The 12,533-nt window shown below is 49.2% G+C and overlaps 4 protein-coding genes across 4 annotated transcripts; 2 read left to right on the top strand and 2 right to left on the bottom strand.

Moving 5' to 3' along the window:
- Positions 1-63: 63 nt before the first annotated feature.
- Positions 64-1,518, bottom strand: F4807DRAFT_450791 (cytochrome P450; the record flags this gene model as incomplete). The annotated part of the gene is made up of 1 exon (XM_048000165.1): positions 64-1,518. One exon carries the CDS (start codon positions 1,516-1,518, stop codon positions 64-66), a length of 1,455 nt encoding a protein of 484 aa, XP_047856124.1.
- Positions 1,519-1,933: 415 nt separating this feature from the next.
- On the top strand, positions 1,934-4,297 carry F4807DRAFT_418425 (MFS general substrate transporter). Its single transcript, XM_047997307.1, has 2 exons — positions 1,934-2,276; positions 2,332-4,297. The coding sequence occupies exons 1-2, from the start codon at positions 2,067-2,069 to the stop codon at positions 3,793-3,795; spliced, it is 1,674 nt and encodes a 557-aa protein (XP_047856125.1). The 5' UTR covers positions 1,934-2,066; the 3' UTR covers positions 3,796-4,297.
- A 973-nt stretch (positions 4,298-5,270) lies between these two features.
- Positions 5,271-7,168, top strand: F4807DRAFT_418427 (uncharacterized protein). Its single transcript, XM_047997308.1, has 5 exons — positions 5,271-5,443; positions 5,509-5,863; positions 5,914-5,981; positions 6,046-6,428; positions 6,496-7,168. The coding sequence occupies exons 1-5, from the start codon at positions 5,384-5,386 to the stop codon at positions 6,965-6,967; spliced, it is 1,338 nt and encodes a 445-aa protein (XP_047856126.1). The 5' UTR covers positions 5,271-5,383; the 3' UTR covers positions 6,968-7,168.
- On the bottom strand, positions 7,157-10,290 carry F4807DRAFT_418429 (fungal-specific transcription factor domain-containing protein). The gene is made up of 3 exons (XM_047997309.1): positions 9,603-10,290; positions 9,176-9,556; positions 7,157-9,114 (listed from the first exon to the last, which is right to left on the bottom strand). The coding sequence occupies exons 1-3, from the start codon at positions 10,218-10,220 to the stop codon at positions 7,393-7,395; spliced, it is 2,721 nt and encodes a 906-aa protein (XP_047856127.1). The 5' UTR covers positions 10,221-10,290; the 3' UTR covers positions 7,157-7,392.
- Between the last annotated feature and the right edge of the window lie 2,243 nt (positions 10,291-12,533).

Consider the following 12,533-nt stretch of genomic DNA (forward strand, 5'->3'; position numbering starts at 1 on the left):
ATGTTAGTTTCATAAAGCAATAATGAAAAAGTATCCTTCCAAGGAATAGATTCATTTGTCGCTTCACTCACTCTCTGCTCCCTTACTTGCTGGGACGAAGAAGTCTCGGTGCAAAGACAAGACTTTGACACCAGGCCGCAATCGAGCCTTGATGAAGAAGTTCAACGCCCTTCGTTGCAACCTCGGCTGGTATTGTAACTCGTAGTTAGGATCTACCAATGAGAAATCGAACTTCTGAAACAGGACAGCAGCAGCTACCATGGCTTCTTGCATGGCAAAATCGCTTCCGATACAACTCCGCGGACTATTTCCAAAAGGCTTAAAGGCATGCTTGGGGAGCTTCTTAAAGTTCTCTTCAGACATCCTCTCTGGCCGGAATTTGTCAGCGTCGTCACCAAAGACAGCTGGGTCTCGATGGAGCGCGGGGATGAAGATCACAATTGTCTGGCCGCGATATACTGCGTATCGTTTCCCGATGATTACAGGTGCGGCATCGTTAATTAGAGGAGTTACAGTAAAGACTTGCGCTGGTGGTTCAAGCCGCAAAGCCTCGAGTAGACAAGCCTTGATATACGGTAGTGCGTTGAGGTGATCGATTGTCATGACGCCGCCTTTAAGGACACGGTCAATTTCTTCTTGTACCTTGGCGTATGCATCGGGGTTTTTGATTAGATGATATACGAGAAACGAAAGCAGTCCTGCCGTCGTGTCGTGCCCGGCGAACAAAAATGTAATCATATTATCAATGATAACTGAGTCCTCAAGTTGCTTGCCAGTGACAGGGTCGCGACGATGTAGCATGGCGGTGAAGACATCCTTCCTGTCAATAGATTCGTTGCTCTCGAGGCGGCGACGGCGAGTAAGTATATCTGCACAGAAATTGCGGATAAAATCGCTGTTCTCGTCGAATTGGCGGTTGGCCTTCCATTGCATCCAGGTGTACCATGCTGGCCGATTAGACCGGCGCTGTATCTCGGCAAATATACCACCGAAATGTTGCACAAATGGGTGTAAATCATCGTGGTAGAACGAGTTGAACCGTGTGTCCATAGCAGTCAGAGCGATGGTGTCCAGTGTTAGACGTGTAAAGTCATCTGAAACGTCGATCGGACACTCTGGACCGTGTCGTGCCCACTTCAACGCTAGCTGTGACGTGATGTCGAGCATCTCATCAAACATATTCTTAATGGACGATGGTGTAAAAGCTGGGTTCAGTATCCTCCGGCCCTGTCCCCAGGTTTCTTGAGCCGTATCGACCGTAAAGAGCCCGTCGGGAAGCACTTTTGATAGTGCTGCTATCGAACCCATGATGTGTTTTCCGAACTCCTTGCGAGAGCACACATCGTCAACGAGCTCATGGGAGTTAATGAAGATTCTTACAGTACCACCGAGGTAGAGTTTGTAGATTTGGCCCCATTCCTTAGCAAGGACGGTGAAGCTCTGTGGGGTGTTTTCGAGCTCAATGTCTAGTAGGTTGCCTATGAGCGGCCAGCCTGGCGGTCCCGGAATTGGCTCCATGTGAGCTTGCCTAGATGTTGATAGAAGTAAAAGTACAACACGTATTACGGCAAAATACGTGTTATTTAGAGAGTGTCGAGTTTTCTGTGCGCATGAGGAGTTGTGGTATAAGAGTTGCAGAAATTGAGATAGGGAGTAAATAAAGCCAGGGAGGCCGTCATAAAAGACATTCGGAAGCGGGACGTGAGCTGTTATTAAGTTGGGGGCCAACCGAAGGAGCTTAATGTAACCGCACCCGTGATATATTAGAGTAACATTGACCTGCGACTTTATGTGTGTTGGTACGCGCATATGGAAATACCTAGGTCAGGTACTTCTTGGGAGCTCATATTCTGCAATTGATAGGACCAGGCAATTGGCTCAATTATTTGTGTTGGTACAACATATGCCAGACCACGTTTGCTATGGGTTTATAATTAGCGACAATTCACAGTTATCATCACATAGATGCTCACAATCGTATATAGCAAAGCTCACTCAATTATTCTTTTTTTTTTTTCGAATACTGCATTGTATACTAGACTGAAGCAAACAGAAGATAAAGCACTATGGCCAATGATTCTGGTAACGCTCCATCATCTGGAGACGGAGCTGAGAAGACTCAGACCATGGATCCAATTGAGTCAATACCCGTCAATTCTTCCGAAAATGATGTCGATTTCAAAGCTGGGAAGCGGGAGCTTCTGATCCTCGGGACAATGACTGCTCTTAATGTCATTCTTTCCCTAGATGCCACAGTCCTCCCCCCTGTATTGCCAGTACGTCCCTTTTACTCTCGTGTTAGATACGTATTTGGACTAATATGCAAGCTAGACACTTGCAAAAGACTTGAATGGTACCACCATCGAAACATTCTGGACGGGTAGCTCGTATCTCCTGGCCAACGCCGTCTTCGTACCGTTCCTCGGAGCTGTATCAGACCTTTTCGGTCGACGGGCGGTATTGCTCTTTTCTCTCATTATGTTCACTGTCGGGACAATCATATCGTGCCTTGCAACCAACTTTACCGAGCTATTGTGTGGGCGTACTATTCAAGGCATAGGTGGAGGTGGCATTTACACGCTATCGTACATCGTTGTTTCCGATATTATCCCCCTTCGCCAGCGACCCAAGTACATATCTTTTATTCTATCAGGCTGGGCTCTCGGCACCATCGTCGGACCTATCACAGGGGGCCTTGTCGCTGAACATGCTCAGTGGCAGTGGATTTTCTACATCAACTTTCCATTTTGCTTCCTCGGTCTCCTGGTGTTGCCATTTGCCTTCCGAGATCTGAAGCTGCAGAACCAACCGACTTTCCTCACTGCTTTATCTCGCGTGGACTGGATTGGAAGCATTCTCTTCATCGCTGGCACTTCGAGCATTTTAATTGGTCTGACTTGGGGCGGCGTTCAGTACGAATGGAGCTCATATCAGACGTGGCTACCTATTCTTCTCGGTGGGATTACCACAGTTTGCTCAGTCGTATATGAGTGCTATATTCCGGCCAAGCCATTTATCCATTTATCAGTATGGGGAAATATATCAGCCTGCCTAGTCTTTCTACTGGGACTCTTTGCCGGGTTTACGCTCTACTCGCACCTCTACTACCTCCCCTTCTACCTGATCTCCGTTAAGGGCTTGAGCACCACACTGACCGGTGTTTACATTATGGCGACAACGGCGCTCATCGTGCCGATAAGTATAATTTCGGGTCGACTAATGGCGCGCTTTGGCTCTTTTCTCTGGTCGATATGGCTCGGGTTCGCCTGTCTCATCGTGTCTAACGGTGTCCTGCTCCTGATGAACCAGTACCGCAGCCTTGTCGCGCATTTATTCTTGATTTTAACCATTTCACTCGGACATGGATTTACCTTGTTGTCACCCAACATAGCCATACAGGCCATAGCACCTGCACGCGATGTGGCCTATGCCGTCTCTATGTACGTATTTGTACGTCAATTCGGAATTTGTCTCGGCGTAGCTGTCGGTGGGACAGTCTTCGACAATGTATTACTACGTGCCCTGGAGCGAGCCGGATTCTCACACGAAGTTGCCCTTGCTACTGCACGCAACGCGTCAGCGTTTTCAGGTCAATTGAACGCCATGTCTAACGGGCCTCAGAAGACGGCTTTCCTGAACGCCTTTGTCGAAGCTTTCCACGGCGTTTTATACCTCCTGTTAGCCCTGGCTGCTTTCTCACTCGTTTTATCCTTATTTGTCAAGCATCATGATATGAACAAGCAGCTGGAATCAGACCATCAGCTAGAGGGGGGAATTCCTACAAACCCAGCTTAAGGACTTCGTATTGGGAAATATAGCTGGTCGCCCGTTCTTTCGTATAATGATATTAGAATATCTCTAATACTATTCTTTGGTAGCTAGTCTTCGAAACATATGTCTCCGTCTTAATCCACAACTTACATCGAAAATGTTATCAAAAGGCTATAACATTCTGGCTCAGACTGATCTACTCTGGACACTTGGCCCAGCTCGATTTTCTAGAGGCTCTACTAGGTATTGACTGCCTGGGTGCAATTTTTAGGTACCTTAGTTAGTTAGTAGGTACCTATCTAGGTTAGTATCTAGTTGGTTTTTTTCTCTTGCAAGTTTCAATAATTGAGGCTCGAACTACCTCCACTAAGCATCGATTTGTTTCAAGTGAGTACCTTTCAACTAAGACAACTGCAGTCTAATGTGACCAATGAGTTAATAGATAATACTGAATCGGCGACGTGATGGATGTGACTGGACCCCAACTTATAGATACGGTTGGTTGAAATAGAGTTCGTACATGAAGAAATATTGGAAGGATGCGGAATGCTCCCTTATTGTCTGCGTGCGGCAATGTTCAGGGCCATCGGCTGAGGGGGGCGGCCCGAGGATCGTACCTGTTAAATTTAAAACGGCGGGAAGCGCTGGAGAAATTCCCCACAACGCTGCGGTGTCGCACATCCCAGGCCATCGGTAACGGGCGATACCTAAGTAGGTTAGGCTTCAACGTTAGAGTTTAACACCTTCCTATCTAGACAGGGAGTGTGTAGTAATAGGGGAGTTAAACACTTTGGCACGTAAAAACTGTAGGACTGCTTTATTACTTGATGTACCTAGTAGGTGTTATAACCGCATTTCGCTCCTCCGCCAACCGTAGCATTTTGGCTTCAGGAGCATAGCAAGACTTAGTTAGTGCTGCTCTTGTGATTGTGGAACACAGTGTATGAAAAGCTAGAGATACCCCCTGTTAGGACTGCATTACGATTGATCAAGGTACCTAGCTTTGTCGGATGTCCATCCCACCTTCTGGCAGGGCGCATAGTATAGTCCTACAATTGTAATATCTTCGAGGTGAGTCTAGTAGGTACATAAATACCTACCTAGATAGGCAGGAGAGCCAATATAACACACGTTCATATTGAGTTTTCACCAACAACATCTATGCACCCTGATGGTGTAATAAGGAATCATTAACACAAAGCTGTAGATTCCGAGAGACGGATGCACCCATCCAAGTCAAAGTATCAGGCCACCTTCAATGCGCGATAGCGGCGAAGTATTTGCTTCATGTGTGCATTCACAGTTGGTGGAGTTGAGGGTCAGATTGAGTTTGATAGGTACCTATTGTGTGATGCGCCACGGCAAAAAGGATGAGGTTTACATGGGTTAAAAAGGAGAGTATCCAACTTCCTCTGGCTAGGATCTAGATACGCATTTACTCAGTTGCACAGACGCCTATCGCCGCTTTCACTACTATTGATAGGAATGCCTTGTTATAAGAGCATGATAAAATATCGTAGCATCTATCCCTCTTCGATCTGGACCCCCTCCATATTATTAGCATGAAGTTCTTGTAATCTAATATTGAGTCTCTGAATCTTCATCGCCGACAATGTCGACTCCTCCATCCACTGATCTTGAAGCCGTGCTCAAGACTTTCCCTCACTGCGGCGTTAGTCCTTCCCGCAAGTAAAGTTGTTCTTCCTAAATGGGTATGCTAACATTCTGCATTTACAGCTCAATTGCTTTCTGGAAGCAGTCGTTAGCCAGTCTAACTGCACCATTTCGGATCCAGCATGTGCTTGTGCCAGTCAACCCCTACAGAAGGCTGCAGCCGAGTGTATCGCCCAGTCATGTACCTTGCCTGACGCACTCAAAACCCAGAATTTAACAAATTCGTTATGCGGTATCTCATCTTACCATGACCGAACGTACCTTGAAGTTATCTATACCTTCGTCGCTTTAGCCTCCGTTTTTGTCGCGTTACGCTTTCTTGCTCGATTGGCCAAACGCAACCCGCTTTGGTGGGACGACTACTTCACTCTTCTATCACTGCTTGTTGCCATTGGATTCACTTCTGTTTGCGGAGCTTGTATGTTGACTTCGTCCTATCCATTGAAATGGTGTCTAATTCACCCTAAGATGACAGGCTTGGGGTTGGTCTTGATATTTGGGCGGTACCACAGCAAAATCTACAATCCATCCTCATTGTATACCCCCCCAGCTATCCCCAAAAATACACAATAACCTTGCCACTAATCATTTTCTTTGTAGCTTTTGTACACAGCATTGTTATGCTACTCTGTATCCCGATTTTTTGTTCGGGTGTCCCTCATTCTTTTTCTATTACGTATCTTTCGCGTATCTGGCGCGCGACAGCTCATTATCCTAACGCTCATACTCAACGCGGCTGTCACCACCGCTTGGATGTTTTGTATAATTTTCCAATGTACTCCCGTGGCCTACTTCTGGAAAGGATGGGATGGTTTACATGATGGCTCCTGTATAGATCAGTGGGCTATGTTCCTTGCCGGAGGCATTGTTGCAACAGCGCTGGACGTTTTCCTCATTCTGCTTCCCGCACGCTGGATCTTCCAACTGCAATTCTCACTTGCTAAGAAGATGACTACTATTGCTATGTTTTCCCTCGGTTTAATGTAAGGATCCCCCACACATCACCAGTGTATTTTAGTATCGTGCTAACATGTTCCGCGTACAAAAAAGAGTCATAGTTACTAGTGTTTTGCGCATCGTAGCCCTTCACAAGTTTATTTTTTCGAATAACCGAACCCGTGACTTAACAACTCTCGTCATCTGGGGTGGTATGGAGCTCTACGTCGCTATAATCTGTGCGTGCCTCCCAAGCTTGCGGCCGCTGGTTCAGATGACTGTCACGCGGTTCCAATCCTGGGCAACACGAGGTTCCCAAAACAGCGTGTCCTCGTCTTCGGGCAATCAAAAGTATTGGATTCGAAGTAGCAGCAAAAAAGGGCTACCGGACAACAGCATCCAACAAGCCAAAGCAGGTGTAGTGGTAGGCCGTCCCCCAAACATCTGGCTCACTACCACTATACAACAACAGCACCAGGCACGCCCGGCTTCAGAGTCTGAACTAAACCTGACAAAAATGATGACGAACGATATCGAACTATACGACCGACAAAAGGGCAACTCCCGGGGAGACGCGTGGGCTTAGACAACAAACAGTTTGGTTATTGAGAAAATGGGCAGGTCATTACCAAATAGCAACTCATGTAGTTGGATGCAGGTGGGCTGGGGTAGATTAGGAAGATCCTTGAGCTTCGTAGGAGTGATTTCGGTGTAACATTTGGGATGAATGGGATGCATCATACTTGAAACAGCTTAGCTCGCAAATGAAAAATAGGGGTTAAAATAACTTTTCCATTTAAGAACCTGGGTAAAACGACAATCTAAGTATTATTAATTAATTGATCTTTGTTAGAATGCTGCTCAAATCGTATTTGACAGTCAAGATAATTACCAGGAAATTTGTGGTTGGACAAAATAGGTACCTATCTACCTGATTCCATAATGCAGAATCGTTAACCAGAAAAGGGGAGCCTTAAACTGTAACCCGCGTAAGACGGAAAATACCATAAATCACATCCACCCACCACCACCCGGTGGCTGCTCACCGGACAACTCCAAACCTTTAGCCGATTCGACCCAATCATTCCAGTCGATCTCACCATCGAGTTCCATGTTGAAGTCCGTCGCTTCCACGTCGATATTCGCGAATACGTCGACCGACGGGTCGGCGTCGGCCCACAACCAGGCCCCGAAACCCGGACCCAATTCCGTGGGGCCTGAAGCGAAGGGGCTGTACGACGAGCCGGCCTGATGCGACCCTGCCTCCATTTGATTAGAAATATTCGTCGTCACACCCGGGTCCAAACCCGGACTATTCCCCCGGAAATTCGACACCGCGACTCTGCCGCCTTGCGGAAAGCTGGATTGGAGGTACGACGATCCGAAATCCTGTTGTGATGCCGACATACCCGAACTATACTGCGAGACAGAGCCGAAGCTCGGCGTGGTAGTATCCGCCATCCGGGCAAAGCTCGACAGCCCACCTCCCCCTTCATTACCCGCCCTCTCTTCCAACCCCACAAGCCTCCTCCACCGTTCGCGGAAGTTCTCCGCGCTATCCGGGCCCGGGAACGGCCCCGGGCTAGTAGGCTGCTGAGCCTGGCTATCCTGCGTCTCCAAGGCCCTCGCAGCTCGCAGGTCCTTCCTCAACCTCTCGATCTCGGCGTCGCGGTGCCGGCGCACCTTGGCCGTGAGCTTGCGCAGCGGGACCCAGAAGCGCATGCTGGGGTTGTCGGTGGCGGCGGCGGCGACGGTGTCGGCGTGGTGGTGGTGATGCTGCTGCTGCTGGGCGGGAATAAGCCAGCGACTGTGCAGGGCGACCCAGGCGCGCTCGACGGCGGGGCTCCAAGGGCGGCGGGCCGCCTCGATCAGCATGTACACGATGGCGTACCAGTGCGTGTACGTCTGGAAGAGCCAGCGCCAGTTGCGGCAGGCCGGCTCCGCATTCAGCGCGTGGTTGAACTCGGCGACTTCGACGGCCGCGACGAAGAGTTTGGCGCGCAGGGCCTCGCTGTCGGAGGCGTGCTCGTGTGGGCAGAAGAGGATGGGGAAGTAGATGATGAGGCTCATCTTGGCGACGAGGAGCCGGGTTATCGTGACCGTGACCCAGTAGCCGATGTTGCCGGCCTCGTGGGAGTATCGGAGGTACGTCCGCTCTAGCTGCTCGTAGAATTCGTTTATGAGCCGGGTCTGCTCGTCTACGCGTGACGTTCCATCTTTGAGGCTTAGGGCCATGAGCTTCTGAGTTACGCTAGTCTGTCCTGTGAATATGATGGAAAATGTCATATCAGTTAGTCCTTCGCGCTCCTTGGGCGTTTCCTTTGTCGCGGTGTCGATATCGGAATCGTTAATATTCAGGGGGATTCGTGTGTCGAAACTGCCCTGAGTGATAGTAAGATCCATGCCCTGGTCTTCGGAGGCCCTCACATCCATAGCACACAACGCCCACCACACTCTCCGTCGCATTTCGACTTCATACGGCGTAAGGTTAGCGAAGCGGCTACCATCACGTTGTAAACCAAGGGCCTGTCCCATTCTGATGGCAAGCCCCGTCATCATCCATACGAACCGCGGACTATCATGGCGACGAAGCAGGAATAGAAATATGGCGAATGCTTGTAAAAGGATTATGTCGGGAACATTAAGAAAATCTGCCTTTGATAATGCATATTCTAGGGCGAGACGATACTTAAGATTGAGTTCGGATTTAGTAGAGCCGAAGTTGGTTATGACCTAAGCAACAGATGAGATACATAAGCATTCGCTATAAACTCCGAGGTAAGGGGCAACCCACATCCTCTTCTTCCATAGAAGTTATGGATGCATAGTAGATCGCAAACAGTAAAGCCTCGTTGGCCGGCGTTAGGGTGGATAAGTCGCCATCCGCATCCCGTACTATCCTATGAACAGTAGGAATGTGAACGATGCGCGCCATGATGTTAATGTTTTCAGAGAAGACATTAAGGAGGAAGGGTATCTGTGAAGGTAAGGGATGGAATTCGCGAAGATCTGGTGACGGGGAGCCAAGGCTGTTCCGGAAGAGAAAGGCATGGCGTTCTGAAGGTGTTCGGTCTAACTCTTGCGTCGAGGGAGTCTTTCCGGGAGAGTCCTCATCTCCAGAGCTATTGTAGTCTCCGCCAGCCAGGCCTTCGGTATCCATCTTCAGACCATGGAGCTGAAAAGATTAGCTAAATACAAGCACGTGATATGGCTCGCCTCACCTCGTCGTTGACGCGCGACCAGAAGCCGCTGCTCACATAGCGGCTTTGGCCAGCATCTCCAAGAACTAATCGCCCGAACGACGATTGTACATTCGACATACTCGTGACTGGCGCCGAAGCTTCAACATGATGTTTAGTATCTCGGTCATGACCCGAATCCTTGGGAGAGTTAGCCGACGGTGAGCCGCGGGCACTCGCATGCGCCTGTTCCAACTGCCCACTCAGCTCCTTGACGAGGCTCTCGAGACTTCGTAACCTTTCCATAACCTGATTCACGCTAGGATCACTTTCCTGCGCCGCCTTAGCACTGTTGGCGACGCGCTCAAGCCTGCGAGCCCATCGCGGTGGCTTGTCTAGGCTCGGGAAGACGCAGGGGATATTTCCGCGGCGACAGTTCGAACATGGCGATGATTTGTCGCATCGGACTTTGCGCGCACGGCACGTAATACAGCTACGTAGTTTTACGTCTCTTGACGGTAAAGATGCTGTCCCTCCGTGTGATGTCCCGGCGCTCGCGGGTTTCTCGGCGGGCGGAGCCGAGTCAGGTACACTTGGCCCCACCCTTCTCGAAGCGTCCGGAGTCGTGGCCGAGATAGCCGCGGCCGGAACCTGTGACATTATATGCTGGAAGCGGGCGGGACGGCTTCTTATAGGGTTAGATGGGGATCTCCCTGGTGTTACAAGTGAATTGATTTGGTGTGAATATGCAGTCGACATCGCGAATCCAAGTGCCTGATAGTGGGGCCGTAAGCAAGAATATGCCGAATAGGGGCTAGCGCCCGGGTGGTGGCATAAAGGGGGCGGGGGAATTACGCCCCGATTCCACCGCACTTAATTTCGTACGACGAAAAACAAGCGAAACTTGACCGGTGGCAACCCGGGGCACTCTTCCGCATCAGTGATACCTTTCCCTCAACTCAAACATGAATGCTCTTCAAAACGTGGGTGGAATGGCCAATCACAGAGGCTTGAGAGAAACAGGACATGAGTGAATTCTCATCCCTCAAACTGCTAGGTAAAGTCCCGCCAATTCAAATCCACCCATACGATTTTCTCGCTGTTGCCGATGTCATAGTACTGGATAAACCAGTCCATGATCCCGGACCGGGCAGCAATGTCGCCTTTCTAATGCACGGGACTATCAAGTCTTCATTCGGTCTCCGAAACGGCATCCCATAGTTGCCTACCCAGTCGCATTTGTTGTAGTCCTTACCCTAGTAGTATTCATGAAAGAATCCTTGTTTCCGGAGTGCGAGCGGGCGCCTCGCAATTATGGGAGACATCGTGTGCGAAATTGATGGCTGAGGTGTCGTAGATGCGACGCGGCCAAATGCTGCCAAGCGATTTGGGCTATTTGGGTCGGGACCGGGAGTAAAATCATGATCAATTGGGTTGGAGCTGTGTAATATATAATATTCGAAGATCATCCAGGCGAAAATCACTCAGCAGGTACTCAGAAAACCCCAACCCCTACTCTTGCAATTAAGATCAGTTGAGTTCATTACTATTGTATCTGGCAAGTACGGCCTATTGACGGTCTTGGCATTTGTGACGCGGGTATACTTGTACCATGCGAAAGGCGTGAGTACGTATGTAAGCTGGTAAGGGACAGGGCCGAGTGAGAGGGAGATTCCTTAGAGGCTGGCTGAGCCGTCGAAACCCCGTGATTCAAGGTAGTTGATGGTATGTGCTTGGTGTTCGGGTCTCAGGAGGCCGAGAGGAAAGGGCCGGAAGAACTCATTACGATCGCTATGCGAACGTATTCGTGTCGCTAGACGCGGGACTTTAGGCTCAAGGTGTCGCTTGTAAAGATACCAGCATGGGACGTCGAGGAGTTTTTGCCGATGAGGAATCAGTCAATGCCAAATTTCTTGGTCTCGCAGATGGAGCATGCGTATCATCTGATCAGATTGTGTAGATGCGGGCGTCGACAGAGATACTTGCGAGACAGACTCAGCCATACTCATTGTCAACAATAAATCAGCATGGACTCGCAGTTGGATCTCGCCGACCGGCTCTAAGTTATCGCATAGGTGCTGTCGTAGGATAGCAAGTACGGAGTACGCATTGGGCTCCTTAAGGGTAGAGTAAATAACGGAGCCTGAGGAGAGGATTAGCGATGTACGTCGCCGTGACGTCGAATGGCAACAGAACTAGGTTCGGGAGTCTGGTCAAGGCTTTGCTGAATTAGGAATGGAGTCATAAGGTGAGTAGAATTTATTGCACATGTTGGGGTGATGATTTGCTTCAAGGTAGGGAGATCGATCATAAGACTACGTAAGGACAGTCGTGCCTGAGGTTGATCGTAGCAACGTGCTCCCCAGGATCTATGACTCACCACACACTGTCCCAACCAAGGGTTAAGTAATAGAATAATTCCCATGTCAGTCATCGGCCACAAGTGCCTTCCGATAGTTGCGTGAACGATGGGCCCCGTGGCGCAACGGTTGGAAGTGTAGGTCAGTAAAAACCTTGCCTCTATATACTATGATGGGTTTTTCGTAGGCGGTAAATACTCCACATCGGGCCGATGCTGGGGAAGTATGGCGGACTTCGGTGATTCGAGGACCACAGCTTCCGTATTCCGCTGAGCTTTTTTGTATTTTTTTCTCGTGCACTTTTCATGTTCCGTCACACACATCTGAGTCCGTTGTTTTTTTTTTTTTTTTGTGCTTTTATCTCTAGTGCACGTCAACAATGCCTTCTTCGCACGCAGATCTCCATACAAATATATGTACCTCCTTATTTATTACCAACTCTCGACGGAGCAGCTAATATTTCCCTTCAAATGCCGAGGCAGTTGTCAATATTATGTCACCTCCTATTTATAACATCCGGTCAATTCTGCAGAGGCTTCGCACTCCAGTGACTTTAACTATGAACAATTGATATTTGGAATTCCCAGCTTGTTTGGAAGGTTATCGCGTCTGG

The sequence above is a fragment of the Annulohypoxylon truncatum genome (genome assembly GCF_022578515.1).
Source record: "Annulohypoxylon truncatum strain CBS 140777 unplaced genomic scaffold F4807scaffold_9, whole genome shotgun sequence".
Lineage (NCBI taxonomy): Eukaryota > Fungi > Ascomycota > Sordariomycetes > Xylariales > Hypoxylaceae > Annulohypoxylon > Annulohypoxylon truncatum.

Bases quoted from the DNA above. Each gene is read 5' to 3' on its own strand.
- F4807DRAFT_418429 (XM_047997309.1), bottom strand. From the start codon at position 10,220: ATGTCACAGGTTCCGGCCGCGGCTATCTCGGCCACGACTCCGGACGCT. The intron at 9,557-9,602 runs GTGAGGCGAGCC...TAATCTTTTCAG, and splicing joins GGTCGCGCGTCAACGACGAG to CTCCATGGTCTGAAGATGGA. The intron at 9,115-9,175 runs GTGGGTTGCCCC...TCTGTTGCTTAG, and splicing joins CTTCTATGGAAGAAGAGGAT to GTCATAACCAACTTCGGCTC.
- F4807DRAFT_418427 (XM_047997308.1), top strand. From the start codon at position 5,384: ATGTCGACTCCTCCATCCACTGATCTTGAAGCCGTGCTCAAGACTTTC. The intron at 5,864-5,913 runs GTATGTTGACTT...ATTCACCCTAAG, and splicing joins CACTTCTGTTTGCGGAGCTT to ATGACAGGCTTGGGGTTGGT. The intron at 6,429-6,495 runs GTAAGGATCCCC...CGTACAAAAAAG, and splicing joins ATGTTTTCCCTCGGTTTAAT to AGTCATAGTTACTAGTGTTT.
- F4807DRAFT_418425 (XM_047997307.1), top strand. From the start codon at position 2,067: ATGGCCAATGATTCTGGTAACGCTCCATCATCTGGAGACGGAGCTGAG. The intron at 2,277-2,331 runs GTACGTCCCTTT...TATGCAAGCTAG, and splicing joins TCCTCCCCCCTGTATTGCCA to ACACTTGCAAAAGACTTGAA.